Source organism: Dendropsophus ebraccatus, chromosome 10, assembly GCF_027789765.1.
Source record: "Dendropsophus ebraccatus isolate aDenEbr1 chromosome 10, aDenEbr1.pat, whole genome shotgun sequence".
NCBI lineage: Eukaryota > Metazoa > Chordata > Amphibia > Anura > Hylidae > Dendropsophus > Dendropsophus ebraccatus.
This window is the reverse complement of record NC_091463.1, coordinates 77,006,232-77,033,628: the sequence shown is the minus strand read 5'-3', so window position 1 is coordinate 77,033,628 and position 27,397 is coordinate 77,006,232. Positions and strand designations below refer to the sequence as shown.

The 27,397-nt window shown below is 45.0% G+C and overlaps 1 protein-coding gene across 3 annotated transcripts in view; it reads right to left on the bottom strand.

Annotated features, from left to right (window-relative positions):
* Positions 1-3,636: 3,636 nt before the first annotated feature.
* LOC138802960 (cytochrome P450 2F3-like) overlaps positions 3,637-27,397 on the bottom strand; it is a 29,137-nt gene continuing 5,376 nt past the window's right edge. For 2 of the 3 annotated variants that reach the window (XM_069986754.1, XM_069986755.1), the window contains exons 2-11: positions 21,830-21,867; positions 18,815-18,992; positions 16,081-16,243; positions 15,158-15,307; positions 14,389-14,549; positions 12,568-12,744; positions 9,153-9,294; positions 7,890-8,077; positions 6,601-6,742; positions 3,637-4,503 (exon numbers count right to left, since the gene is read on the bottom strand). In XM_069986754.1, coding sequence (XP_069842855.1) covers positions 4,322-4,503; positions 6,601-6,742; positions 7,890-8,077; positions 9,153-9,294; positions 12,568-12,744; positions 14,389-14,549; positions 15,158-15,307; positions 16,081-16,243; positions 18,815-18,992; positions 21,830-21,867 — 1,521 coding nt within the window. In that variant the 3' untranslated portion in view covers positions 3,637-4,321. The remainder of the gene's footprint in view (positions 4,504-6,600; positions 6,743-7,889; positions 8,078-9,152; positions 9,295-12,567; positions 12,745-14,388; positions 14,550-15,157; positions 15,308-16,080; positions 16,244-18,814; positions 18,993-21,829; positions 21,868-27,397) is intronic. The other variant, XM_069986756.1, reaches the window with a different exon arrangement.

Genomic DNA, 27,397 nt, shown 5'->3' with positions numbered 1-27,397 from the left:
TGCTATGCTATAAGTTGTATACTGTAGGGGCATCCTGTTAGTATTGGAATTGTACTATTTTTCCCACTTTTTCCCCATATGATATTGTAACCGAATGTTCACAAACATTAAATACTTTGCTCTCTCTTTTCATTGTGTCGACTTAAGGATGGACATTTGCGCTGTTTACTACCTCTAAATTTATTGGAAAGTACAATTTTATATTTTTATATGCTCCATGACATTTTTGTTTTAATTTAGGGCATCATGTAGCCCCCATGGCACAAGGCACAAAATTATGTGGTAGTGACATAGGGTTATTAGTTTTTAGTGTATAACACAGGTTATACATTATTGAACCAGCAATACTATGTATAGAATTGTCAAAATTCTCAATGAGCAAGGAATGCTGTTTTATATGATGAAAAAAATCTCTGTTCAGCACCTTTATTCTCAGTAGAGAAAAAAACAGTCTGGCTGCGACTTACCCCTCCTGACCCCATAGAGAACACAGTAGCACTCGGCAGTGCAGAACATTCCTGTACATAGGGAGGATGGGAGAGATAACTGGGTTATGGAAAGTAAATGGCCCCTTTAGTTTACTTGCTTGCAGCAGGCTTGTTGCTTCACTGTTTTACCCCTTGCCAGTGGTGGATTAAATGTACCCTGGGCCCCGGGCTGTCCGCCGCACCTGGGCCCCCCATCCGCCCCCCCCCCAGGTCAATGCGCCCACATTATAATCCACTACTGCCCCCCCCCATGCTCGCCCCAATAAACATAATGTTTGGTCCCTTGCTGCACAGAGGATGTCAGGAGAGGAGGGGGCTGATCTTATAGGGGAGGTCACAGCAGCACAGAACATGTCAGGAAAGGAGGGTGCTGATCTTATAGGGGAGGTCACAGCGTCCCAGCAGCACAGAGGATGTCAGGAAAGGAGGGTGCTGATCTTATAGGGGAGGTCACAGCGTCCCAGCAGCACAGAGGATGTCAGGAAAGGAGGTTGCTGATCTTATAGCGGAGGTCACAGCAGCACAGAGAATGTCAGGAGAGGAGGGTGCTAATCCTATAGAAGAGGTCCCAGCAGCACAGAGGATGTCCGGAAAGGAGGTTGCTGATCTTATAGGGGAGGTCACAGCAGCACAGAGGATGTCAGGAGAGGAGGGTGCTAATCCTATAGGAGAGGTCCCAGCAGCACAGAGGATGTCAGGAAAGGAGGGTGCTGATCTTATAGGGGAGGTCACAGCATCCCATCAGCACAGAGGATATCAGGAAAGGAGGGTGCTGATCTTATAGGGGAGGTCACACCGTCCCAGCAGCACAGAGGATGTCAGGAAAGGAGGTTGCTGATCTTATAGGGGAGGTCACAGCAGCACAGAGGATGTCAGAAGAGGAGGGTGCTAATCCTATAGGAGAGGTCCCACCAGCACAGAGGATGTCAGGAGAGGAGGGTGCTGATATATAGGGGAGGTCACAGCAGCACAGAGGATGTCAGGAGAGGAGGGTGCTGATCTATAGGGGAGGTCACAGTAGCACAGAGGATGTCAGGAGAGGAGGGTGCTGATCTTATAGGGGAGGTCACAGCAGCACAGAGAATGTCAGGAGAGGAGGGTGCTGATCTTATAGGGGAGGTCACAGCAGCACAGAGGATGTCAGGAGAGGAGGGTGGTAATCCTATAGGAGATGGTCCCCCTCTCCCCCCCCCCCCCTTATAGATGGTCTCCCTCTCCCCCTCTTATAGATGGTCTCCCTCTCCCCCCTCCCTTATAGATGGTCCCCCTTACCCCCCTTATAGATGGTCCCCCTCTGCCCCCCTTATAGATGGTCCCCCTCACCCCCCCTTATAGATGGTCCCTCTCTGCTCCCCCTTATAGATGGTCCCCCTCTGCCCCCCCTTATAGATGGTTCCTCTCTGCCCCCCCTTATAGATGGTCCCCCTCTGCCCCCCCTTATAGATGGTCCCCCTCTCCCCCCTCCCTTATAGATGGTCCCCCTTACCCCCCCCTTATAGATGGTCCCCCTCTGCCCCCCCTTATAGATGGTCCCCCTCACCCCCCTTATAGATGGTCCCCCTCTGCCCCCCTTATAGATGGTCCCCCTCTGCCCCCCCTTATAGATGGTTCCTCTCTGCCCCCCCTTATAGATGGTCCCCCTCTGCCCCCTCTTATAGATGGTCCCCCTCTGCCCCCCCTTATAGATGGTCTCCCTCTTGCCCATCCCTTATAGATTGTCCCCCACTGCCCCCCCCCTTATAGATGTTCCCCCTCTGCCCCCCTTATAGATGTTCCCCCTCTGCCCCCCCTTATAGATGTTCCCTCTCTGCCCCCCCTTATAGATGGTCCCCCTCTGCCCCCCCCTTATAGATGGTCCCCCTCTTCCCCCCCTTATAGATGGTCCACCTCTTCCCCCCCTTATAGATGGTCCCCCTCACCCCCCCTTATAGATGGTCCCCCTCTGCCTCCCCTTATAGATGGCCCCCCTCTGCCCCCCCCCCCTTATAGATGGTCCCCCTCTACCCCCTTTTATAGATGGTCCCCCTCTGCCCCCCTTATAGATGTTCCCCCTCTGCCCCCCCTTATAGATGGTCCCCCTCTGCCCCCCCTTATAGATGGTCCCCTCTGCCCCCCCCTTAAAGATGGTCCCCCTCTTGCTCCTCCCCCTGTGCACAGCAGATAACACAAAAAAAAAAAACAGAACACAACTCACCTGCCGTCCGTTCCCCTGTCGGGCCTCTTCTGCAGCCTCCAGCTGATGTGCGGCTGCGGGGGGTGTCCCGTCCTAACCCCGGCAGCGCGCGCATCAGAGAGCTCCCCGTGCGCCGGAAGTAACAGCCACAGGCGCACGGGGAGCTCTCTGATGTGCGCGCTGCCGGGGATAGGACGGGACACCCCCGGCAGCCGCACATCAGCCGGGGGACAGAGAGACTCAGTGGCGGATTATAATGTGGGCGGCGGCGGCGGTGGCATGGGCCCCCCGGAGCCTCAGGCCCCGGGCGGCTGCCCAAACTGCCCATATTATGATCTGCCACTGCCCCTTGCACATTCTTAATACCTCAGTGTATGCACAAATGAAAGGTTATACACACAATACTCAGATACAGACTTAGGCCATGTTCACACAACCTAAGTTTTGAATTAATCACAACTACTGTTGCCGATTCGCAACAATGGCCTTGATTAATTTAAAACTTACATGCACTGCAGGCTGAGTGAATCCCAGCCGGGATCCCTAGCGGCCACAATAAAAACTGACATGTCAATTTTGTGCGGCCGCTATTCAGCCGCACGCTCCATTGTCTGCTATGGTGTATTAGGATGTGGGCGCACGTGGATGCGCACGCATCTCAATTCAGCACAAAGGAAGATCATGCTGGCTTGATGATCTTCACAAACGCCGGCTGTTTTGTGACCCGGTCACAGAACGGCCGCTGTTTTACTCTGTGCGAACATGGCCTTATTGAGTGCTAGTAAATAAAAGCTGAGCTGTGATTTATACTTAGTAGCTTGGACTTAGGTACAAGGACACTGCAAAATCTACCAAATAGTAAAATTTGTATATCTCACAATTTATTTAGTTAAACTCTAAGACATTTTTGTTCTCATCTGTTATAATTCTTCAGTGTTGAAACTATTTTTTATTTTTAGAAAAAAGGCCACACACTTAAACAAAATCACCTTTATTTCTGGACATGCTACTATTACATGCGCGACTATTCAGTGATCAGTGATAAGTATATTTTCTTAAAAAAATATTTCAGTCATATTACAACTGATCCCAAAACCACCATTTGCAAATTTACATGTACTATACCTCACTATAACAGAGTGAATATAATCAAAGGTAGAACTGGAAGGGGGTAGAGCTGCTTTTGCACCTTTTCTTTTTTTTTTCCTTTTCCTTTATTCCTGTTTATTTACTTTTTAAAATCTTTGCTGAGTACATAACCGCTTCCAGTTTTGAAGTCACAGTTGTTCTATATGCGCTGACCAGTTAGATCTCTCCCCCCCCCCCCTTTCAACATCCAGTCTAATGCACACAATGGCTGAGGGAGATACTGCAGCTTCATCTCCCTCCTGCCCTATCTTTACACCAGATGGATTACAAAGTTTCATATACTAAACAATACAAATCTGATGATCGGTACACTTTGGATGTGTAACTAAGCCTGTAGGCCATGGAACCTGCTACATTCTTTGGTGTTCCATTCATTATGGAAGTGTCAAACATTAGGATAAATCTTTCAACAGAATTTTAAACATCAGAGTTTTTTCCTACTTTGACAAATTATAATCCTTATTTCTTCATGAGAAAATTATATGACATAACATGCGGACATTATTTTTAGCTAGCGAGGTACAAAGAAGCACTTGTATGTTGGAGGAATACTCCCAAGCCCGGTCCCTACCGGCCTGATATCTAATTCATCTTTTGAAACCATGGGGATGAAGGTAAACTTTTGCATCAAGGACGTGAAGAAGATAAAGAGCTCCATTCGGGCCAGACTCTCTCCAGGGCAGATTCGTTTTCCTGGATGGAGAGAGAGAGACAGATGGTAAAATATTCCCCTGGAACCATACATACAACCAGTGTTTGACTATACTGAGAAAAGAGAAGGAAGACACGCGTCTATAGGGTGAAAAGTGAGAGGTGAAAAAATAGATGCAGATTTCCAAAGATGGACTGCTGCCATGGTGGCTGCTTTCTGATACCATCCAGCAAGGGATGTCAAAAGCTTGCATATATCAAGTGGATACTGTATATCCTCTTAAGGAAGCGCTACACAGCGATCCAGTCAGTTGAAAGAACTTTATTGTAGACAACTTGTTTCGAGAGGATATCTCCACTTCTTATATACATGGATTATAATGAGGACAGTTAGGGGGGGTTCTCAGGACTCTAGACTTCCCTTGGTCCAATGGCTTCCCAAATTGTCCACCATTTGTTGATTTGTCATACCAAAAAATTGTTGTGCAATCCATTCTGCTACAATTAATTCTGCCCATTCTGATCCAATCGGGCTTGTGCATGAAACCGACCCAGAATGGTTGTATCCATGGATACCCGAACCTCCGGTGGCAGAATGGATTGCACGCAAATCGGGTCAGCGTTTATCATGAGCGTACTTTGAGGGTAGCCAGGAGATCGTCCCACTAGGTATCACGTGCCTTTTACTAGGTAACTGGCACACTAGTGGGTATCACGTGCCTTTTACTAGGTAACTGGCACACTAGGTATCACGTGTCTTTAACTGTTTAACTGGCACACTGGGTATCACATGCCTTTTACTGGGTAACTGGCATACTAGGTATCACGTGCCTTTTACTGGACAACTGGCACACTAGTGGGTATCACGGGCCTTTTACTGGTTAACGGAACACTAGGTATCACGTGCCTTTTACTGGGTAACTGGCAGTCTGGCACAATAGGTATAACGTTAACGTGCCCTTAGTGGGCTAAAGCAGGGACACTTTAAGTCAATTGTACTCACAGGGTACTGGAATTAATACACCTGCTGCTGCGATCTATTTCTTAGCACTGAGAAGTGCTTTGGATGCAGAGATTACTTTTTCGCTGGATATTAGCCCTGAAAAGGACTTTTGGGTTATTAAACCCAAAACGCTATTAACACCTATTTCTCCCTGCTCGAGGAACTCTCTCTGACTAGGTTGAAAGGGCATCTGCGGTCGAGAGGTGGGAGGCTTGTATTTAAGATTCAAGGTCATGTGGTTCAGCCATCCAATGAGGGTATACGCCATTTTCGCGCTGCGTGCGTACTCCCAGGGTCAAGCCTCAAGTGCGATGGGAGGGCTTTTGAATGTTTGCCGCGTATTCCACACACTACTCAATTGTATTCAAATCTTTCGAATACCGCAATATTCGATCGAATACCTACTTGATCAAATGGTATTCACTCATCTCTAATCACTATTAAAAATAAAAATTACTATACAGCTGAACGAAATGGGATTCAATTTATAGAGTGCTGGCCCAGATAGTCCCTACGTATGTTTCGCCAAATAAGGTTTTTTCAAGGAAAAAGCCTCCTTTGGCAAAACGTACGTAGGGACGATCTGGGTCATTGTAACAAGATGGGTGAGTGCTGGTTCTGACTTCTGTTTATAAATAGTTTAGCGCACTATCGCACTTTACATATGGTGAAAGACTGTTTACAGTGATTTATGGTGTAGCAATGAATTGAATCCCATTTTGTTTGGTTGTATATTATTTTCTATTTTTAATAATGATCACTTTTTTAACTACTAGTAAGTGTTTTTATATAATCTTCTTGTAAATGTGCATCTTAAATTTTTATGTATGCGAATAAAAAGACTATTTTTATTGTTTGAACTATACCCATATGTCCTCCTTTCTGTGTACCTATTGTTTTAATGGGCTGTTCTTATTAGGGATTTGGTGACACCTAGGGGGAATTTGTTCACTACAATACCCCCTATATTATTAGTGTTTGATATACTTTCACTATTACTAGATCCCGAAGCTTCTTTTTGTGTATTCAAGAATTTAAAACTATTTAACAGAATTTCTAATGACTTTTGGGTTAAATAACAAATAAAACAATAGACAGAGGTGAAGATGTACAGACAGCGAACAAGGTCTCCTTACCAGCTGCAAAGGGCATGTGTGCATCATTCTTCTTAAAAAGACCTTTCTCATCCAAAAAATTGTTGGGGTTGAATTTATTTGGTTCAGAGTAATATTCAGGATCATAATGAACGGAGGTCAGGAGTGGGGTGACATATGTGCCCTGTAAGAAACATTCACAAGGTAATTATAGAATATAATAGGGAATTGCAATTGTTGGGCAGTGGTGTAGCTACAATAATGGTAGACTACGCCACTGCTACAGGGCCCGTAAACGAAGAGGGACCATGGCCCTTTAACTGTGAGCATTCGTGATTAATGCTCACAGTAGAATACTTCAGCGTTCTTACTGACATTGGCTTCCTGCCCTGCCAGTCTCTCTTATAGCCAGAGGCAGCATTGCATCTCCAGTCATAAGAGCCCCCCATACATATACTGACCTGGCCCTGCGCAGTCCCCTGGCGATCGTTCTCCCAGCTACCATGCGCACAAGTGACAGAACACACCAGTACACTGCCCTAGGACAGGTGAGTATGGAGGCCCATACAATTTTTTGCTATGGAGCCCCATGAAACCTCACAATTTTCCTGTTATCGGGTTAAGATTTTTTTTAGATATTAGTTTCCTTGTTTCCAGTTTACAGAAATCAATTCATGATTCAATAAATACTAGAGATGAGCGAACCTCAAGCATGCTTGAGTCCATCCGAACCCGAACTTTGGCCATTTGATTAGCGGTGGCTGCTGAAGTTGGATAAAGCCCTAAGGCTATGTGGAAAACATGGATATAGTCATTGGCTGTATCCATGTTTTCCAGACAACCTTAGAGCTTTATCCAACTTCAGCAGCCCCAGCTAATCAAATGCCGAACGTTCGGGTTCAGATGGACTCGAAACCGAACCCGGTTCGCTCATCTCTAATAAATACTTGTTATTGTCCGACACCATATTAGACTCTGTTCACACGGAGTAAAACTGGCAGAATTTATGGTTCATGGTCATAGTGGTAGTCTATGGGAGGCTCACGCTCCTTACAGAGAGAGGAGGTGTGCGAGCCTCCCATAAAATGCCATTATGGAACGGAGGCTGGTGGACTCCGCGGGGGAGAACTTTCCGCCAACCTCCATGCCAGAATTCCGCCAGTTATACTACATGTGAACGGGGCCTTATCCCTTTAATGGGAGATGAATGAATGAAATAATTATTGCTTTAGGAAATCTATAGTAATTCTACTGTCCCTCGATTGTCTACATGCGGCAGACATCATATTCAATAAACAATAGTCATTTTTACTAGTTTCATTGTTGCAAACCTTTGGTATGGAGAATCCTCTGAAGTGTGTATCTTTTGCTGTGCAGCGAGGAAGACTGACCGGTATGACATCACAGAATCTCATGAACTCAAAGATAGTTGCCTCTGTGTAGGGCATCTTACTCCTGTGCACTATAGATGGAGTTTCCTCTCGTCCTATGACTCTGTCAATTTCCTCATGAATCCTCTCTGGAATGGGGCAAAGAAAAAGAAAAAAGATTATGTAATGGCAAGTTGAAGTCATGTCTTTCATAAAACAACAAAATGTGTAATGATAATAATGTCTTTGTGCTGAATAATTTCTTGAAGGGGTATGCTTACGAATAAAGATTATTGTTTTTTTTTTTAAATAAAGTTATACAACTTTTTAATATAACTATTTTTTTTTTAACCTTTTTACAATGGCAGCAGTAAGGGGTAACATAGTCCCTCTGCTGCCACCAATGGCTGTGTCAGGAATTGCAGGGTTGAACAAGGGCGGTAAACAGAATGCTACACAAGTCTAGTTATAATGAAAGCCATTCTTTGCCTTCTACCATTGTCATTCTAACATGTAATATGTTATCTGTATAGTGTATATATTATAATTAGGGGCGCAGCTAGGATTCACGGGGCCCCATAGCAAAGAATTTTAAGGGGCTCCCCTCCCCTACGCACAACACAAAGCACTGTATATATTCTCTGTGATGTGGCCAAAAAATAAAATCTCTTGTGGCCAGAGGCAGAATCCTGGCTGCAGCCACAAGAGTTACTGGCAGAGCAGAGAGCCAATGGCTGCTTGCTATGACAATCCACTGTTTGTACCTATAAGGGCCCATTAGGAGCCCTTATTGTTAAATACATAGGTGCAGGAGCAGACTACCTTCTGCTTAACCTTTTTAGTGTAACCTCTTATGTACTGTAGTGTGTAAGTGACCTTAAGTTCAGAAGACAAGGTGATATCTGCTTTACTGCTGGTGCACTGATAACCCCTGACCTCTGCACGGAGCTTGTGCAGCTGGAGAACAGAGGTCAGGGGTTATCACTGCAGTGAAGAAGAGATCTCTGTCTTCTGCTTGTCAACCCTTTTTTTGTGTTGCCGCATGTAAGTAAACATTGGTTCACTTACACACTGCAGTATATAAGGGATTAAGCAGAAGGACACATGTCTTACCTTCTCCCCGGGCCCCCCTGCTACACGAACCCCATAGCAACTGCCTACCCTGCCTCTTTGGTAGCTACACCACTGATTATAATACAGGCTGAATATACTTTCTGGGTTTACCTGCTATCTCTGGATATTTCATAAGGACAAGGATTCCATATCGTAGAGTAGTACTGACAGTCTCTGTCCCACCAAAAATCAGATTTTGAATGGTTCTTGGTAAACTTTTGGCATAGAAGGGAGTGTCTGGGTTATCCACTTCCTAAGAATATAAAACTGTTATACTGCTTGAAAATGAATCTTCCATGTTGAACATGCAGGCCAATCTGTAGGTAGCAGGTATCGAGCAGGAAGAGATCAGCAGATTAGTATAGCAGAGAGTATAGTTTAATGGAAAAGAATTTAGTATAACTTTAGATTTTTGCTCATTCCAGATTTGAGAGTCCAGTGGACAAGCTAACTTATTGATTGACAACCTTGCCTGTAAGCCTATGTACAAAGAAATAGCTATCAATCACTGATTAGGACCTCCTAAGCATAGAACGAGCAGAAATTAAATGTGTAACTTGTATAGCTTGTCTCCTGGTAACCGCCGATGGGATTGCTGCTCCGCCTCCCCACCTTCTGGTTTGGGTTTCCCCTTTGACCTCTCTCTCTCTCTTACATTCTCTTTTGTGGCTGCAGTTTCTTGTCTGCCCCATAGGGGCCTCACCCTATTTAGATTGCACTAGTTTTCAGTGCACACCTGGAATTCTGGGATACAGCCTAGGTAATAGGTTGTATCTAGGGATGGTCCGAACCGAGTTCGGTTCTGGTTCGTACGAACCCGAACCCTCGGTAATGATTCCCGCTGTCTGCCCGCTCCATGGAGCGGGCGTATCCAGCGGGAGGACCGCCTGGAAAACTGGGATACAGCCATAGCCATAGGCTGTAGCCCAGTTTTCCAGGCGTTCCTCCCACTGTATCCGCCCACTCCACGGAGCGGGCCTCGGCAGGTTCGGACCATCCCTAGTTGTATCCCATAATTCCAGGCGGTACCCTCCTTCCCCACAGAACGGGAAGGCATCGATCATCAAATGCTGTAGGTTCGAGAATGTTCTAGTTCGATCGAACCTGCAAAATCCAGAGGTTCGATCATCTCTACTGACCATCCCCACCTACTGGTTCTGCTTTCTGCTACGGACTGTTTAACCCAAACTGAACTGTGCTGTGTTTTCTGCTAATACCTGTTGCACCAGCATCAGGGCCGCCATCAGGGCATTACTGGCAGTACAGGTGTATGGGGCTCGGGCCTCCCACACACTTCACTTTGTGAGAAGCCTGTTATACAGACAGTGCAGGGAGAGGGGACAGCTACTGAAGATGCAAGGGGCCCCTTCTACTTAACTAAAATCATTAGGCCCTCCTCCCCCTGCACTGTCTGTGGACCGGGCTGCAGAATCCCCCCCTCCCTCCACAATGGACCGGCCCCCTCCTCAGCAGCTCCCAGGCTCGTGCGGAGCTGGTGACTTCCGGCCGGTGTGCTCTCCCAGATGACAGGTAGATGCGACCCCCTCTCCTCTCTCCTCCCTCCCCCTCTCCTCTCTCCTCCCCCTCCCTCCCTCCTTCCATCTCACAAACTTCTCTGGCTGCCGTCGTCTCTGCTGCAAGGTCGGAACATGAGGGGGAGGGGAGGAGCCGCTGTGTGAGGAGCACTGAAGACTGAATGGGTCCTGGAGCTTCCCTGCATAGAGTAAGTGTGTGTGAGAGAGTGAGTGTGAGTGTGTGTGTGAGAGTGAGTGAGTGTGTGAGAGAGTGAGTGTGTGAGAGAGAGAGTGAGTGTGTGAGAGTGAGTGTGTGAGAGTGAGTGAATGTGTGAGAGAGAGAGTGAGTGTGTGAGAGTGAGTGAGTGTGTGAGAGTGAGTGTGTGAGAGTGAGTGAGTGAGAGTGAGTGTGAGTGAGTGTGTGAGAGAGAGAGTGTGTGAGTGAGTGTGTGAGAGAGTGAGTGAGTGAGTGTGTGTGTGAGAGTGAGTGAGTGTGTGAGAGTGAGTGAGTGTGTGAGAGTGAGTGAGTGTGTGAGAGAGAGAGAGAGAGAGAGAAAAAGAGAGAGAGAGAGAGTGTGTGTGTGTGTGAGAGAGAAAGAGAGAGAGTGTGTGCCCCCATCCTGGGATAGTATATAAATCTGCTACTGCTGAACCAGTCCCTACCGTACTGACAACTTGGCTCTGCTGTGCCTGACCAATGTAACCGACACCTCGGCTCTGCTGTGCCTGACCAATGTAACCGACAACTCGGCTCTGCTGTGCCTGACCAATGTAACCGACAACTCGGCTCTGCTGTGCCTGACCAATGTAACCGACAACTCGGCTCTGCTGTGCCTGACCAATGTAACAATGTGTCTGAAGCACAGGAGGCGGGCCGGCTTGCCCCAGTGGGAGGGAATTCCCTCCTCTCTATGACGGGGCTCCATTATAATCAATGGAGCCGCGTCATAGGGGGGGCGGGGGATTCCGCCCACTGGGGCAAGCCGGCCCGCCTCCTGTGCTTCAGACCTTGCACGGTACCCGTGGATAGAACGGCGCTGTACACAGGAACCGGGCCGCAGTTCTAAAAACGTACCACGGCATCGGCTTCACCGTGATGGCGGCGTTCTATCCGTGGGTCATATTAAAGAGGATGTGTGTGTGTGTTGATTTCTGTGGACATGGAGTCTGGAGGGGTGATACTGTATGGCTATCTGTATATTATATCCAGGCTGTATGGTATGTGTATACTATATCCAGCATATATATATATGTGTATACTACATCCATATATATATATCAGTAGCGGCTGACCAGGCATGCTGGGGGTTATAGTTGCAAAGCAGCAGCTGACCAGGCATGCTGGGTGTTGTAGTTGCACAGCAGCAGCAGACAGCACATCTAATTTCAATTTGTATGTTAAGTGTGCTGTTTGTTTGCCGGTGCATCCCCGCCCCAGCTAGCCAACCACACAGGTCGCACCCCCCAAAGGCCAGCCCTGAGTCAAAGATACGTTCCATAGTTTTCGTTAGGGGGGGGGGGGGGGGGCAGACAATTTGGCTGTATGGGGCCCCGAAAATCCTGATGGCGGCCCTGACCAGCATCACCTCTTCCTTTATCTCTGTTGCCTGGCACGGTGGTTGTCTGGGCTGCCTATGTAATACATGAACATGTTGAGGCCTTTGGAGCAGGGGGAGATTTATCAAACATGGTGTAAAGTGAAACTGGCTCAGTTGCCCCTAGCAACCAATCAGATTCCACCTTTTATTCCTCACAGACTCTTTGGAAAATGAAAGGTGGAATCTGATTGGTTGCTAGGGGCAACTGAGCCAGTTTCACTTTTACACCATGTTTGACAAATCTCCCGCTATGTAGCCACTATGTTCTTCACTATGGCTGATAGATGAGGATTGGCGACTCCCTAATATATGAAAATTCAGTAAAAAGCTATGTATCAATACGTTTTCTGAATCAGGCATAAATTTGAGAATAGACTGAGGAACAGATTATCATAATTTTAACATGATTTTGACCTCTTTTATTTTGATGAGGAAGCAGTCTATATAATCTCGAGGATTTTCTGGATCAAGTGTCTTCTCATGGTACTTGATCATATCTGCTGAGATGTCATAGATATCCTGAAAATATCTCTTCATTTTCTGATGTGGACCTGGCACATATTCCATAAGATCTGGAAACATGTTGTAGAGCTGAGGAAGAAGAGAAGTGAATCCCTTCTATTAGTGAATGTTTTCTTGACAGCACCGTCAGTGATACATGTTACAGTGGTTGTCTCACTATTAGAGATGAATGAAGTGGGAATGTACGAAGCCGAACCATCGACTTTTGAATCCCGCTGTTTGCCCGCTCTGTGGAGAAGGTGGATACATCCTAAGGACTGCTTAGGATGCACCATAGGCTGTATCCATGTTTTTTAGGCAGTCCTTGGGATGTATCCACCTTCTCCATGGATTGGGCAGAGAGCGAGATTCAAAAACTGATGGTTCACCTTTGTACGAACCTTAAAGGAGAAGTCCGGTGAAAATTTTTAGTAAGGTATTGTTTTGCCCCCCAAAAGTTATACAAATCACCAATATACACTTATTACGGGAAATGCTTATAAAATGCTTTTTTTCCCTGCACTTACTACTGCATCAAGGCTTTACTTCCTGGATAACATGGTGATGTCACTTCCTGGATAACATGGTGATGTCACTTCCTGGATAACATGGTGATGTCATGATCCGACTCCCAGAGCTGTGCGGGCTGTGGCTGGTGGAGAGGATGATGGCAGAGGGATGCTCAGTGTCCCTCCAGTGCCCTGTGTCCCTCAGTGTCCCCCTGCCATCATCCTCTCCAGCAGCCACAGCCCGCACAGCTCTGGGAGTCGGGTCGTGACATCACCATTTTATCCAGGAAGTGACATCACCATTTCATCCAGGAAGTGAAGCCTTGATGCAGTACTAAGTGCAGGGAAAAAAAGCATTTTATAAGCATTTCCCGTAATAAGTGTATATTGGTGATTTGTGTAATTTTTGAGGGGCAATACAATAATTTTCAGCAGACTTCTTTAAAGAAGTCTGCTTCACTCATATCTACTCACCATTAAAAACCTTTGTCAACATTTCCCATTAGAATATATGCAAGAGTATATATGTCTTCTGCCATGATAATTCTGACAAATCTGAGCAGGACCTGTACAATGACACATGGTCACATGACCATCTGTGTGCAGGTCCTGTTACTGTTTAAAGGAATATGGTCACTGTGAAGAAGCTTAAAGAGGTTGTTCACCAAAAATGTTTTTCTTTCAAATCAACTGGTAACAGAAAGTGCCAGAGATTTGTAATTTACTTCTATTAAAAAATCTCAAGTCCTCCAGTACTTATCAGCTGCTTTATGTCCCACAGGAAGTAGCATATTTTCTCCAGTCTGACCGTGCTTTCTGCTGCCCCCTCTGTCCATGTCGGGAACTGTCCAGAGCAGTAGCAAATCCTCATAGACAACCTGTCCTGCTCTCTGAACTGGAAAGAATACACCACTTCCTGCAGGGCATACACCAGCTGCTGGAAGACTTGAGATTTTTTTTTAATAAAAGTAAATTACAAATCTCTGGCACTTAATTTGAAAGAAAATCAACCATTGTCTATAGTGGCATGGGGCTTTACCTTTTGATGGTGCATAAATCACAACCAGAAGTGTGATACCCTACAGGATCTGACCACTGGACTTTCCTCAAATAGATGCAATCTTTTGAGGGCCACTGTTTCTGCAAAGCTCTGATCATAAGATTTGCTGAATTTGTAGTTGGCAGACTATAAGAATTTTATAGTAGATGATGACTTTATACTCACAGTCCCCCATGTGCTGCTCATGACACTAAAGTTGTTAAAGATACTGTCAGTGATCGCTTTCAGTCTCTTGTCCTTGTAATCAAAGCGATTCCCATAGATTATAGAGCTGATCACATTGGATACGGCATTAGCCAAGAATTTTGTAGGATTCACTGGAGATCCTGAGCCACGAAGGTCAGAAACAAAACGTAGATGATGTTACTTCAACAAAAGGTAATTCAGCAATTTACATATAGAGTTAATCAAGTTAAAATTTTGAGTCACTTTAAAAATACATCTGGGACATTTATGAACATTGGAGTACAAGTATAAAGCTCTGTTCTCTTTTTCCCGTCCGGATTTACTAAGAGGCGCACGCTGCTTTGTAAAACTGTTCGGGCCTGGCATAAATCAGGATAAATAAGGTGCAGGAGAAGGCCATGCCTCATTCCTGCCTAGCTGTGCCCTACCCCTGCCCGTCTATCATGCGAGCGGGGGATACGGCAGCCGTAAACCAGGGACAATGGCGATTCTGCGTCTTCTCCATGGGGTACGTCAGGGGCGCAACCATAGTAAATTTCCACCATTGTGTTACTTATTCTATGAACAAAATAACATACAACCTTTAGTTAACCTCTTTAATATATAGGTTGTCTGCAAATTACAGCACCTCTTAGTCTCATTGGTCAAAAGACACCACTTGACCAAATTCATGGCAGTGACTATCTACTGTACTATTTCAATGATAAACTATGATGACATAACTTTTCTAATGTTTATATGGTCTTACCTATTGTTTTCTTAAACTCATTGATAAGGAACTTCGCCTCCTCCTGGATCCTCTCTTCTATAGTCCTTTTCCCCATTCCAAAGTTTCTCAGTGTGTGCAAAGCAAAGCGCCGACGAACCTTCCAGCTATCACCATTGGTAAATCCTATGTCTATGGAGGCAAAAGACCATAAATAAAGAGAAACTCCAACAGACCTATGACACATGACTCCAACAGACCCTAGCATCACCTACAAAATATGTTCACGTGTTGTCTTGTTGGAGTGTATTTTGAGGAGAAAATTTTTTTTTTTTTTAAAACAAGTACATTTCTTCATTTTTTTCCATTTAAAGGACAGTTCCGGCGCTGATAAAAAAAAAAAACTGAACTGAACCAGTTGGTGTTTTCATTTTTTCTTCACTTGCTGGTTTGGACTTTCCCATGATGCACTTTGTCTCCTGGGATGTCTAACTGACTCTGTAGAACTGTTAGATGGCTTAAAGCTTGTTCAGCCAATCAGAGGTGAGTAACCTGAGTCATCTGACAAAGGGAGGCTGGCCTAGTATGGCTTAGACCCGCCTCCCTATTGATGATGTCATTGTCACAAAATGGCTGCCACAGAACAGCCTGGGGTCAACAGTCATTAGGTAAGAATGAGTTCACTTCCTGGTGGGAGGTTGAGGGGGGAAAAGATAGGGAAGAGGAAAAATCAGGGTCTCATTTTGCATATTATTAAGACCCAGAATACACAGTAAATTTAACTTTACAGTGTGTGTTCCATTTCCAGATTTTCTTAATCTAGCTCCCATGACTCCATGCCCAAGAACTGCATCAAAAGCTATCGTTATATATTGCAGATCATTCCAATTTCCATTCCATTCAGATGGTCCCTGACCCTGGTTAATAGATTTCTCCCTATTGAGTATCCATGATTATAATCTTACCATGGTCTCCTATGAAGTTCAAGAAAACAGGATAGTCTCCTCTATCCCCAAACTCTTCATTTTGTTCAATCAAGGCCTCCTTCATTGCTTTATAGCCACATATGACGACCCCTGGTTTAGGGCCAAAGTACAAAGTATACACCGGCCCGTATCTATCTTTTAGCTGTGAAGAAATGAATGAATCGATTATATTTTACATGTATCAAAGCAATCTTCTCTGTTATCCTTTCATTGTTTGCAAATAATTTGTTGACAACCCCACTCCCACAAAACAGTCAAGTATTAGAACAGTCTGGGGGCCATTTATGAAGACCAGTGTGCTTAGGCCCCACCCCCAAATGCCCCAATGTATTTACTAAGAGGGAGCAGGCAGTTGTTTATATGTAATTTATTGAAGAAGGTAGTTACAGCAGACCATTCTATTCATGGGGTGTAGCTGACAGGTGGCCGTTTTGAGGGATTTATTGTTCCTGATCCCCCTCAAGTGATTGTATTTTATTCTGTATATAGTGTATTGTTTTAGTCTTGTTTGTTCTCATACAGTTTTTATGGTATATCATCAGGGCCGTATTAGCAGCTACTGCTTTCCTAGGCACTAAACCAGAAGACGCCCCCATCTTCACTCACCAATTAGCATCATGATTTTCTAAACATCATATTGATATCTGATCAGTCTTAGGCCGCGTTCCCACATTTACTATATGACACCACATGCAGTCTGCATATTGCCTGAAGGAATTTTCTCCACAAGATTGGTAGATTGGTAGGTAATAGCTCCAGGCGTCAGATTTAACACCGCCATACCATACTGTGACTGGATAACACTGCCATAATAGACCTGACCAATACCACCATACCCCCCCCCCCCCCCCCCCCCAAAAAAAAAAAAAAAAAAAGAAAATAAAAAGAAAAGACACCACATTTACTGGCAAGTCTGACCGGGAGCTGGGAGACTAAAAAAATAAAAACAAAAAAAAAGTAGTTTCCTTCCCCCTGCTCCCTGGTGCTTGCCCCCTCCAAGGTGCTGCCCTAGGCACTGAACCACGGGTGCCTAGTGGTAAATTCGGCCCTGTATATCACGAGTAGGATGTGCATCTTTTCTTTTTCTTTTCTTTTTCTCGTTTTGTTTAATTTTATTATTAGCAAATATTGTAATTATATGTGATCACGTAGACTTCCCCACATCTGTACTATCTCTGTTCTATCCTTACCTCACTCCAGCATTGTTCTTTTCAGCACCTGGAGAGCCACCCTGAAATCCCAGGGGCTTGCCCGGGCAGTCGCACATTGCTGGAGCACGCCCTGCCACTTGGCTCAAGCCAGGGGCGGATTAACTTTACCATAGGCCCCAGGCTGTTCACCAATCCTGGGCCCCCCACACCACACTGTAACTATGGCAGCACTAGCGTGGTGTTCATAGTACAGGATAGATAATGTCATGCTGCCCTGATTTGTGCAAAATCGAGTGCCCCGTGCTACTGCCCGAAACGGACCTATTATATTCCGCTACCATCTCCAGCACCGTCATGGGTGGTGTTATTGGGGGCGCGGCACTGCCCTGGGGGCTTGATCAGGTTTCAGCTGAGCCACATATAGGTTAAGTTTACTGACAGGCCTGCTTGCCTGTCAGCTCTCGTTTCTACAGGTGTTCTGGTCAGGAGATCAGGAGACCAGTCTAATTATGTTCTGGACTGGACCCCTGATCCTCTATATAGCACATTTGTACCCTGTACTCCCCGCTGGCCATTAAACTAGTTTTACTAGCATGCAAGTGTCTCCAAATCCTTTTTCTGTATTGTTATCTGTCTTTCTTGACCTCGGCTCTTGTTTCTCTGACTAGTCTTTTGGTTCCTGATTTTGTACTGCACTGTCTGTTTGGTTTGACCCTGGCCTCTACGATTATCCTTTGGTATTTGTTAGAGATGAGCGAACCGGTTCGGCCGGTATGGGATCCGGGTCGGATTTTCCAAGAAGTCCGAGTCCGATGAGATTCAGATTTTTGAAAGTCCGCTCCGAATTTTTTTTTCTTGCTTTCTAAAATGGCAGCCCCCATTTTAGAAAGCAGGAAGTGTTCCGGGCGGGAAAAGCGATTGGATGCCCGGAACACATCCAATCAGCAGGGATGTTGCACTAGCCCACCCCCTGTGACGTCGGTATAGCTTTAAGAGGAGCGGTCAAATGACCGCATGAGGCAGTGTGCTGAGAGAGAGAAGAACGAGACTATTACCAGTGCCTCCAATGACTACTGCTGCTCCTTCACTGCATTTGTGACCTTTTTCCTGCATAGACCCTGTAATGGTGAATTTCCTGCATAGACCCTGTAATGGTGAATATTGAAGTTCAAAAAAAAAAAAATACTTTGAGATATTGAAAAGATAATGATGTTACTGACATGCAGAGCCCTAAATTCAACCAAATACACTACTCCCGTATCATATAGATGCTTTAAACTATGAAATCCGAAGTCCGGTCGGAACAAACTTTTGAAAAGTTCGCTCATCTCTAGTATTTGTCTGTCTTGTGTCTGTCCTGTGTTTTCATCATAACCTCAGGTAAAGGACTGTCACCCTGGTTGTCCGCAGTCACATAGGGCTGTTTGAGGCAAGTAGGTAGGGTCAGCTGGATGGGACCACGCTAGGACTTATTGTCTGTGTCCTTCCAACGTCCCTTTTCTATCGTACTCCACCTACGGTACTGACAATTTTATTGTCTTCACCCCACAAGGATTTCTCACCTTCATCAGTGTGCTGACAATGTCATTTGTGTTGATCTGAAGAAGATTTCCCAGAAACGGAATGGGCATAGGTCCTGGAGGAAGCGTTGCCTTCTCTTTGATTATCCTCATGTAGCTCAGAATGATTGAAGACAGGAAGAGGATGAAAAGAAGGAGGATGGTGCTGGACCAGTCCATGCTGCCAGAAGTCACAGATTTATACAGTGTTAGGTAATAGGTTCCATATTTATCAAGATTAATGATACATAATAAAGTGCATTTCCACTTGTTAACACCACTGCATTTATTAAGATGGATGGGCATACGCTAGAAATATATAAGCGTCAAGAGAAAGTCAAACTAACGCTTAAATAAATGGGAAAGTATTCTCTAATTGACTATATATTAGGAATTATTTTATGTATTTTATGACTCATAAATAGAGAAATGTATATGGTTTCTTTTAAACTAGATCATCCAATACTTTTAGTCAATTAATGTCATCATCACCATTGTGGACCTGATACATCTGGGCATTATGCATAGTTACCATTAATTTTAATAGACATCACGTAATGCTTCACTTGGACTGTGCTTATGTGGAGGTCGCTTGCATTACTCGGCCAGAGGTGTTGTTGTATCGTGACGCCAGTGCTTGTCCATGTCCAGCACCCAGGTGTGATGTTAGTACCTGTTTGTTAGAGATGAGTGAACCTGGAGCATGCTCGAGTCCATCCGAACCCGAACGTTCGGCATTTGATTAGCGGTGGCTGCTGAACTTGGATAAAGCTCTAAGGCTATGTGGAAAACATTGATATAGTCATTGGCTGTATCCATGTTTTCGAGACAACCTTAGAGCTTTATCCAAGTTCAGCAGCCCCAGCTAATCAAATACCGAACGTTCGGGTTCGGATCGACTCGAACCCGAACCCGGTTCGCTCATCTCTACTGTTTGTATATGGCCGGTAGTGTGTCCCCAGATGGTCGGTAACCTGCCAGGTTTGTGTGGGTCCCTTGGGCTCTTGTCACGGCAGTCCTGAGTGGCAACTGACACACCCGGACTGTTGGTACCGCCACCCAAAGAAGAGAAATAAACCCAAAGGTGTGCAATGCAGTGTGTATAGGTGCTGGTGCATATAAAATATGACAGAGTCCTGGTAGTATCAAAATATTACAGGTTTACTGTAAGGCTTCTTGGTATGACAGGTTCACAATATAGATAAACTTTATACAGTCTCTAGTACTTGACCTTTTTGGGCTTGAGAAGGTACCTGAGAGTAGCGAAGAAGAGAGGTAGTTGTAGCAGTGCTTAAAAATAGAGTAAGGTTTGTCAGAGGAGCGTCAACCCAATGTAGCAGTGTACACTGCTGGAACTTGAAGATATACTTTGTAGCGAAATGTTACTTGTAGTTGTGCTTAGACTTTGGTCTTATCATCTTCTGACGTACAGTGGCGAGCTACCCGTTCTGTGAGGGTACTACAAGCCCCAGCCATGGTTATCTCGGTGTAGCTAAGTGTCCGGGGATGTCCCAGTTACCTGCACTGCACGATAGGATATGTAGACCTTCTTTATGGTAGCTTTGTCCTATCAAGGCTAGTTCCTCTTGTGTTCAGGATACTGCCCTGCCCCTTTTCAGACGTGGTGTCGATTAGGGTGTTCCTTGATGACCTCTCCCTTTAAGATGGTTAGCACTGCATACTGGACGTAGTAGACGTAGAAGAACTTGTTGTCTCTTGCTGCATCTATACACTTTGGTGTGTAGACTAGACTGACTCGGTTGTCCCCGACAGGGGTCCTGGCATCAACCAGGCCCTGGCTGAACTACAGCAGGAACAGTGGTTTTTGCATGTTTCCTCTCTGAGAATCTGGTGGGAACTCCTCTTACAGGGGCCTTTTGTATGCCTCACTGTGAGTGGTGGGTATAAGTGTATGTGCAGGAGAAAGGAGTAAAGAGATTTGAAAGAGGTTAAAGGGAAAAGAGCACCTCACATAGGTCAACAAAAAACACCTGGTATACAATAAACATTAACCTAATGCTGACTTTAGCTGTGCAATACATAAGCATTGAAAATACTGACACCTAGTGGCGAAACTTTACAATACCTCATCACCACTTTAACCTGAATGAAAGAGCTTTTTGACAGGTGCACAGAAGATACAACAACACCTGTGGTGGGACACCACACTTGCACTGATCAGTGGAAGCTCCATTAGTGAGTAACTGAATGGTAAACTTTCCGTTGTGTGTCTCTTTTAATAAAAGAGTTGTCCAAATATGAGAACCTTTTTATAAGGAGGACATCCTTTTCATAAGAATCATAATCTCTGATCAAGTAATGTATGACTAAGAGGTAAAATATTTTATTATATCATTGCACTGACATGTGGCCAAATTCTTTGGCCAATTTCTACTTTTAAAACGTTGTGGAAACATAGCCAAATATAGCATAATATTATTTATATTCAAGTATTATAAATATATTATTCATTTCCCTTGATTACGGAGCGCTGTCCATATCAAAAGTGGTTAACATACAGAACATAACATAAAAAAATGACAAGAATAAAGTACAGTAAGGCTGGGTTCACACTGCGTTTTTAGCATACGTTTAACTGATCCATTTTTTTTTACGAAAAAAAAAAATAGTGTCAGCAACGTTTTTGTGTCCCTCAAAAAAAAAAAAGGATCCGTTTTTATGTTTTTTTTTTATAATGGAAGTCAATGGAAAAACGGATCAAAACGGATGCACACAAATGCATCCGTTTCTGCAATCCGTTTTTCATCCGTTTTTTTCAAAAAATGGATGAAAAAAAACGGATTGCAAAAACGCAGTGTGAACCCAGCCTAAATGACAAACTGGTACATAAGGAGAGAGGACCCTGCATGTAATTTTTATTATATTATGTAATCTAGTATGGTATATTATAGTGTATAAAATAAATAGTATAACATAATGCAGCTACAGTTTTGATGAGAATTATATATGAACATTTATACTTTAACATTATACATAAAGGAAAGACAAGTTTCTTACCTGAAGTGGCGGACGTTTTTCAAGGTTGTGAGTACTATCTGAGGATTATAAGAGAAGCAGCCAGCTGTACATGAATGCAGCACTTAAATAACCTGGCATCATTCACAGATACTTGGCCACCTCCTCCTCTTCCTCCGCATTTGTGCAGAGAAATAATTGTAATTGATGTGAAGTTTCAAAAATCAATTAGGTTTAACACCTGAGGAAGTTTCCAGTGAGGAACGGAATGCGTGGGGAGCAGTGGACCCCGACATGGACCTTCTGACAATATGGTGATATTTTGGTCATTTTTTTTTGTTATACCTGCCCTTGCTTGTTTTGCACATTTTTTGGTAGTTTTTCTACCTTATCATCATTGTTTACAGTAGTGGGGCTTAGTTTTCACATCAGATTCATTGGTTAGATATGGTGCTTGCCATTTTTGCTTGTCGGAGTGTCCTGGGGGATTTTCCCTATATGTAGTGGGCCCCCCTTAATGTATTTTTTGTGTTTTTTTTTAGATGTTTTTAATAGAGATGAGCAGGCTTCGAGCATGCTTGAGTTCATCTGAACCCGAACATTTAGCATTTGATTAGCGGTGGCTGCTGAAGTTGGATAAAGCCCTAAGGCTATGTGGAAAACATGGATATAGTCATAGGCTGTATCCATGTTTTCCAGACAACCTTAGAGCTTTCTCCAACTTTAGCAGCCACCACTAATCAAATGCCGAACGTTCGGGTTCGGATGAACTTGAGCATGCTCGAGGTTCGCTCATCTCTAGTTTTTAACTGTTTATGTCCAAGTGTGATGTTTGTTACTTAACCCCTTAAGCAGGGCCGTATTTACCACTAGGCACCCTTGGTCCGGTGCCTAGGACAGCACCAGGGAGCAGGGGAACAGAAAAAACTAATTTTTTTGTTTTAATTTTTTTAGTTTCCCTCCTCCAGTTCAGACTTGCCAGTAAATCTGGTGTCTTTTCCAGGGAGGTGGGGGGGTATGGTGGTATTGGTCAGGTCTGGTATTGCCAATAGGTGCGTGTAGATGGGGCGTCTTCAGGTTTAGTGCCTAGGGCAGCAGCAGCTGTTAATACAGCCCTGCCCTTAACCCCTTAAGGACAGAGCCTGAAATGGCCTTAAGGACAGAGACAAATTTTATGAATATGACCTGTGTCACTTTATTCATTAATAACTTCGGGATGCTTTTACCTATCCGGACGATTCTGAGATTGTTTTCTCGTGACATATGGTACTTTACATTTCTGGTAAAAATGGAGTCGATACTCATAACGAATCTTTATGAAAAACACCAAAATAACGTGAAAAATGGTGAAAAAATGCATTTTTCCAACTTTGAAACCTTTCTGCTTATACAGAAAATGGTTATGCCACATAAATTATATATTAAATAGCTTTAGCAACATGTCTACTTTATGTTGGTAGCTTTTATTAAACTATATTTCATTTTTTTAGACAATAGGAAGCTTAAAACATTAGCAGCAATTTTCCACATTTTCAGTAAAATTTAAAAATCAGATATTTTTAGGGACCTGTTCAGGTTAAAGTGTATTTGAGGGGACTGTGTGTTAGAAAGCCCCACAAAGCACCCCATTTCAGAAACTGCACCCCCCAAACTCTGCAAAAGCACATCCAGAAAGTGTTTTAACCCTTTAGGGGAGTCACAGAAATAAAAGCTAAGTGTTTAAGAAATTAGAAAATTTTTATTTTCTGTGCAGAGATTTTATTGTAATCCAATATCTTTCATAATGATAAACCTATTAGCAGAGAAATGCACCCCAATATTGATTGCCCCGTTTCTGCAGTTTATAGAAATACCCCATATGTGGCCCTATTGCGCTATTTGACACAACCACAAGCCTCAGATACAAAGGAGCGCCCAGTGAATTTCAACGCCTCCGTTATATTTGGTCATTTTTGACTGTACCACTTCAGGTTGGCAGAGGCTCTGGGGTGCCAAAACCTAAAAAACACCCCTAAAGGGACACCATTTAGAAAACTACACCCCTCAAGGAATGTAACAAGGGGTGCGGTGAGCATCTGGACCCCACAGGTGCTTCACAGATTTTCAGAACAATGTGGTGTAAAAAAGGAAAAATTCAATTTTTTACACTAAAATGTTGTTCTAGCCTTCATTTTTCATTTTTACAAGGGGATAAAAGAAAAAAAAAACACCAAACGTGTAGCGCAGTTTCTCCCGAGTTCAGAAATACCCCACATGTGGACATAAAGTGCCAAGCGGGCGCAGGACGAGCCTCCAAAGGGAAGGAGCGCCAATTGGCTTTTGCAAGCTGGATTTTACTGGAATGGATTTCAAAGGTCATGTCGCATTTACAGAGCCCTCGTGCTGCCAAAACACTGGAAACCCCCCACAAGTGAACCCATTCTGGAAACTACACCCCTCAAGGAATCTAACAAGGGGTTCAGTAAGCATATGGACCCCACTGGTGACGGGCACAAATGTGAAACAATGTGACGTGAAAGGGATAATGTTCATTTTTTAACTTTCACGGCACAAATGTGGCCGTCATCAAGGGGTCCATATCCTCACTGCACCCCTTGTTAGATTCCTTGAGGGGTGTAGTTTCCATAATGGGGTCACTTGTGGGGGGTTTCCAGTGTTTTGGCAGCACGACGGCTCTGTAAATGCGACATGGTGTTCATCATCCATTCTGGCCACATCCAGCCTCCAAAATCCAAATGGCGCTCCTTCCCTTTGGAGGCTTACCCTGCACCCGCATGGCGCTTTATGTCCACATGTGGGGTATTTACGGACTCAGGGGGAATTGCTCTACACATTTAGTGTTTTTTTTATCTTTTAACCCCTTGTGAAAATGAAAAAATCAAGACAAGATCAATGATTTAGTGTAAAAATTAAACATTTTTTACACTAAATGTTGGTCTAGCCTTGATTTTTTCCTTTTCCACAAGGGGTTAAAAAAGAAAGTGAACACAAAACGTGTTACCCCATATGTGGATATAATGTGCCATATGGGCACAGGGCAAGCCACCAAAGGGACAGAGCGCCATTTAGAGGCTGGAATGGAGGATGGAGGCCATGTCGCAATTAAAAAGCTTCGGTGCTGCCAGGACAGTAGAAACCCCCCACAAGTGACCCCATTCTGGAAACTACACCCCATAAGGAATCCAACAAGGGGTACAGTGAGCATATGGACCCCACTGGTGATGGGCACATATGTGGAACATATGCCGTGAAAATTAAAAATACAATTTTTTCATTTCCACGCCACAAATGTGCCCGTCACCAGGGGGCCATATCCCCACTGCCCCCCTCGTTAGATTCCTTATGGGGTGTCGTTTCCAGGTTGGGGTCACTTGTGGGGGGTTTCTACTGTCCTGGCAGCATAGAGGCTTTGTAATTGCATCATGGTATCCGCTAATGGGAATGGCAGCCATACCTATTTAGCTGGGGAAAAGGGACAATTCTAATTTATTTGGGGGTATTAGGCCAATTATTAGTTTATAAGGTTGAAAAAGTGTCCATCAAATTCAACCTATGTTGATCCAGAGGAAGGCAAAAAACCCTTGTGAGGCAGACGACAGTAGCCTCATCACAGGGGAAAAATTTATTCCCGACTCCATATTGGCAATCAGAATAATCCCTGGATCAACGTGACCCCTGAAATAGGAATAAGGGGAAGAATTTAGATAATGTAGAACTCCGATGACGTGTAGTACGCCTTGAAGCGATCCAGTATGCAGAGGCCGGGGTGATCAGGACAGGTGGCACACTGGAAAATGGTGTCCCTCCTGATCCCCCTGTTACGCCACACTCTGCACTTCTTCTGGGGTCTCCTGTTTTCCAGTGTGGGGGACGTCACCTGGAAAATGTTGCCCTGGTGCGATCCGGGGTCCTTCATATCCAGAAGCACTCGGTTCGCTCCATGGCTGCTAAATATTAGGGCTCTATTACTGCTTCTGATATTTTCGGATCGTGCCGCAAGCTACAGTAGCTCGGGCAGTGAGGGACCGGAAGAGGGGGTGCTGGTATAAAAGTTATCCCCGTACGGGTGGTAACCTTTATCCAGCAGTGGGAAGATCAGTTCCCGAATGATCTCCCCATTAACTCCGAGGATGGGGAGGGACATCTGGGGGCTGGATTTGGGTGTCCCTTCCTTCATGCACTCTAAGGGTACGTGCACACTGCGGAATGGCGAAGGATAACCCTTTGTGCATTCCGCAGCTGGCACCCACCGGCGGACTGATGGAGGCGCGCGTCTCCTCTCGTGTCACACTCCATTCTATGCATGGGCGGATGTGTTCATTCTTTGGACGGACAACGGAATCCGCCCGTGCATAGAATGGAGTCTATGACATGGGCGGAGAAGCGCGCCTGCATCAGTCCGCCAGTGGGTGGCAGCTGCGGAATGCACAGAGGGTTATCCTTCGCCATTCCGCAGTGTGCACGTACCCTATATCTGTAAGAGTACCCTGAGGTACTCTCACAGAGTTTGTAGAATTTCACGCCATACCGTCATCTCTTATTGGGATGGTACTGGCGGAAAAGACGTGTCTGGGGGGCAGCGTACGCTACGCTACCCCCAGACACATCACTGGATGATGATGATGATGAGGATGAATGGAGGAAAGAAGTATTCCCCCATTCATTCTCACTGGCTGTTTCGGTGTCGGAGGCAATAATAACTTATGCCTCTGACGCCGAAAACACCCTGGGGGCCATCTTTATACGGGGATTAGTATATGGGGTATGTAAATGTGTAGTGTAAAACTTTATTCCATGTAGTGTGGTGTAGTGTAGTGTTTTTTACGTGTTTTTTTGACAGTAAGAAAAAATATCCCTACGCCAAGTAAGGAGCTGCTGATAAATGCCGCACTTATGTGCGGCACTTATCAGCAGACAGTGGCGGTAGGATATAGGGGGGAAAAAACGCCCCAACGCCAAAAAGGAGGAGTTGCTGATCAGCGGCGCACTTACGTGCGATGCTGATTAGCACTCAGCGGCGTTAGGGCGCAAAAAAAGAAAAAAAAAAATTGAAAAAAAAAAATCTTTTTAACCCAAAGCAACTTATCAGTGAATGATATTCACTGATCAGCCACTAGGGGGCAGAAGAGCGACACTGCCGGAGATTGCCGAGGCACGCCGAACCCGAGGACCCGAGTGTTTCTGAAGATTTCTGACGCTGGACGACCGAACCCGGAAGTGACCCGGCGAAGACACGAGGACGGCGCGGACCGCAGATCTTCGCTCCGGACGCCCAGATCAGCTGAGTATGGTATACCTGCATCACACACACCTGTTCTGCACCCCTCAGCTACCTAGCTGAGGGGTGCAGAACCCGGCAAAACTGTTTTTTTTACAGTATGATCGCCGTGATGAGCCGGCCGGTACTGGCCGGCCTATCACGGCGATCGTGGGGGTGGCATCGGCGCCATCTTTGGTGGGGACACTAATGGCGATTGGTGCTATCTCAGACAGCACCAATCGCCAAGCTGTTTTCAGCTGCTATATGCTGATCTGTATTGATCAGCCTATAGCAGCGATCGTCGGCACGGGAGGGGTTAATCACCCCCCGTGCCGACGAACAGAGATGGC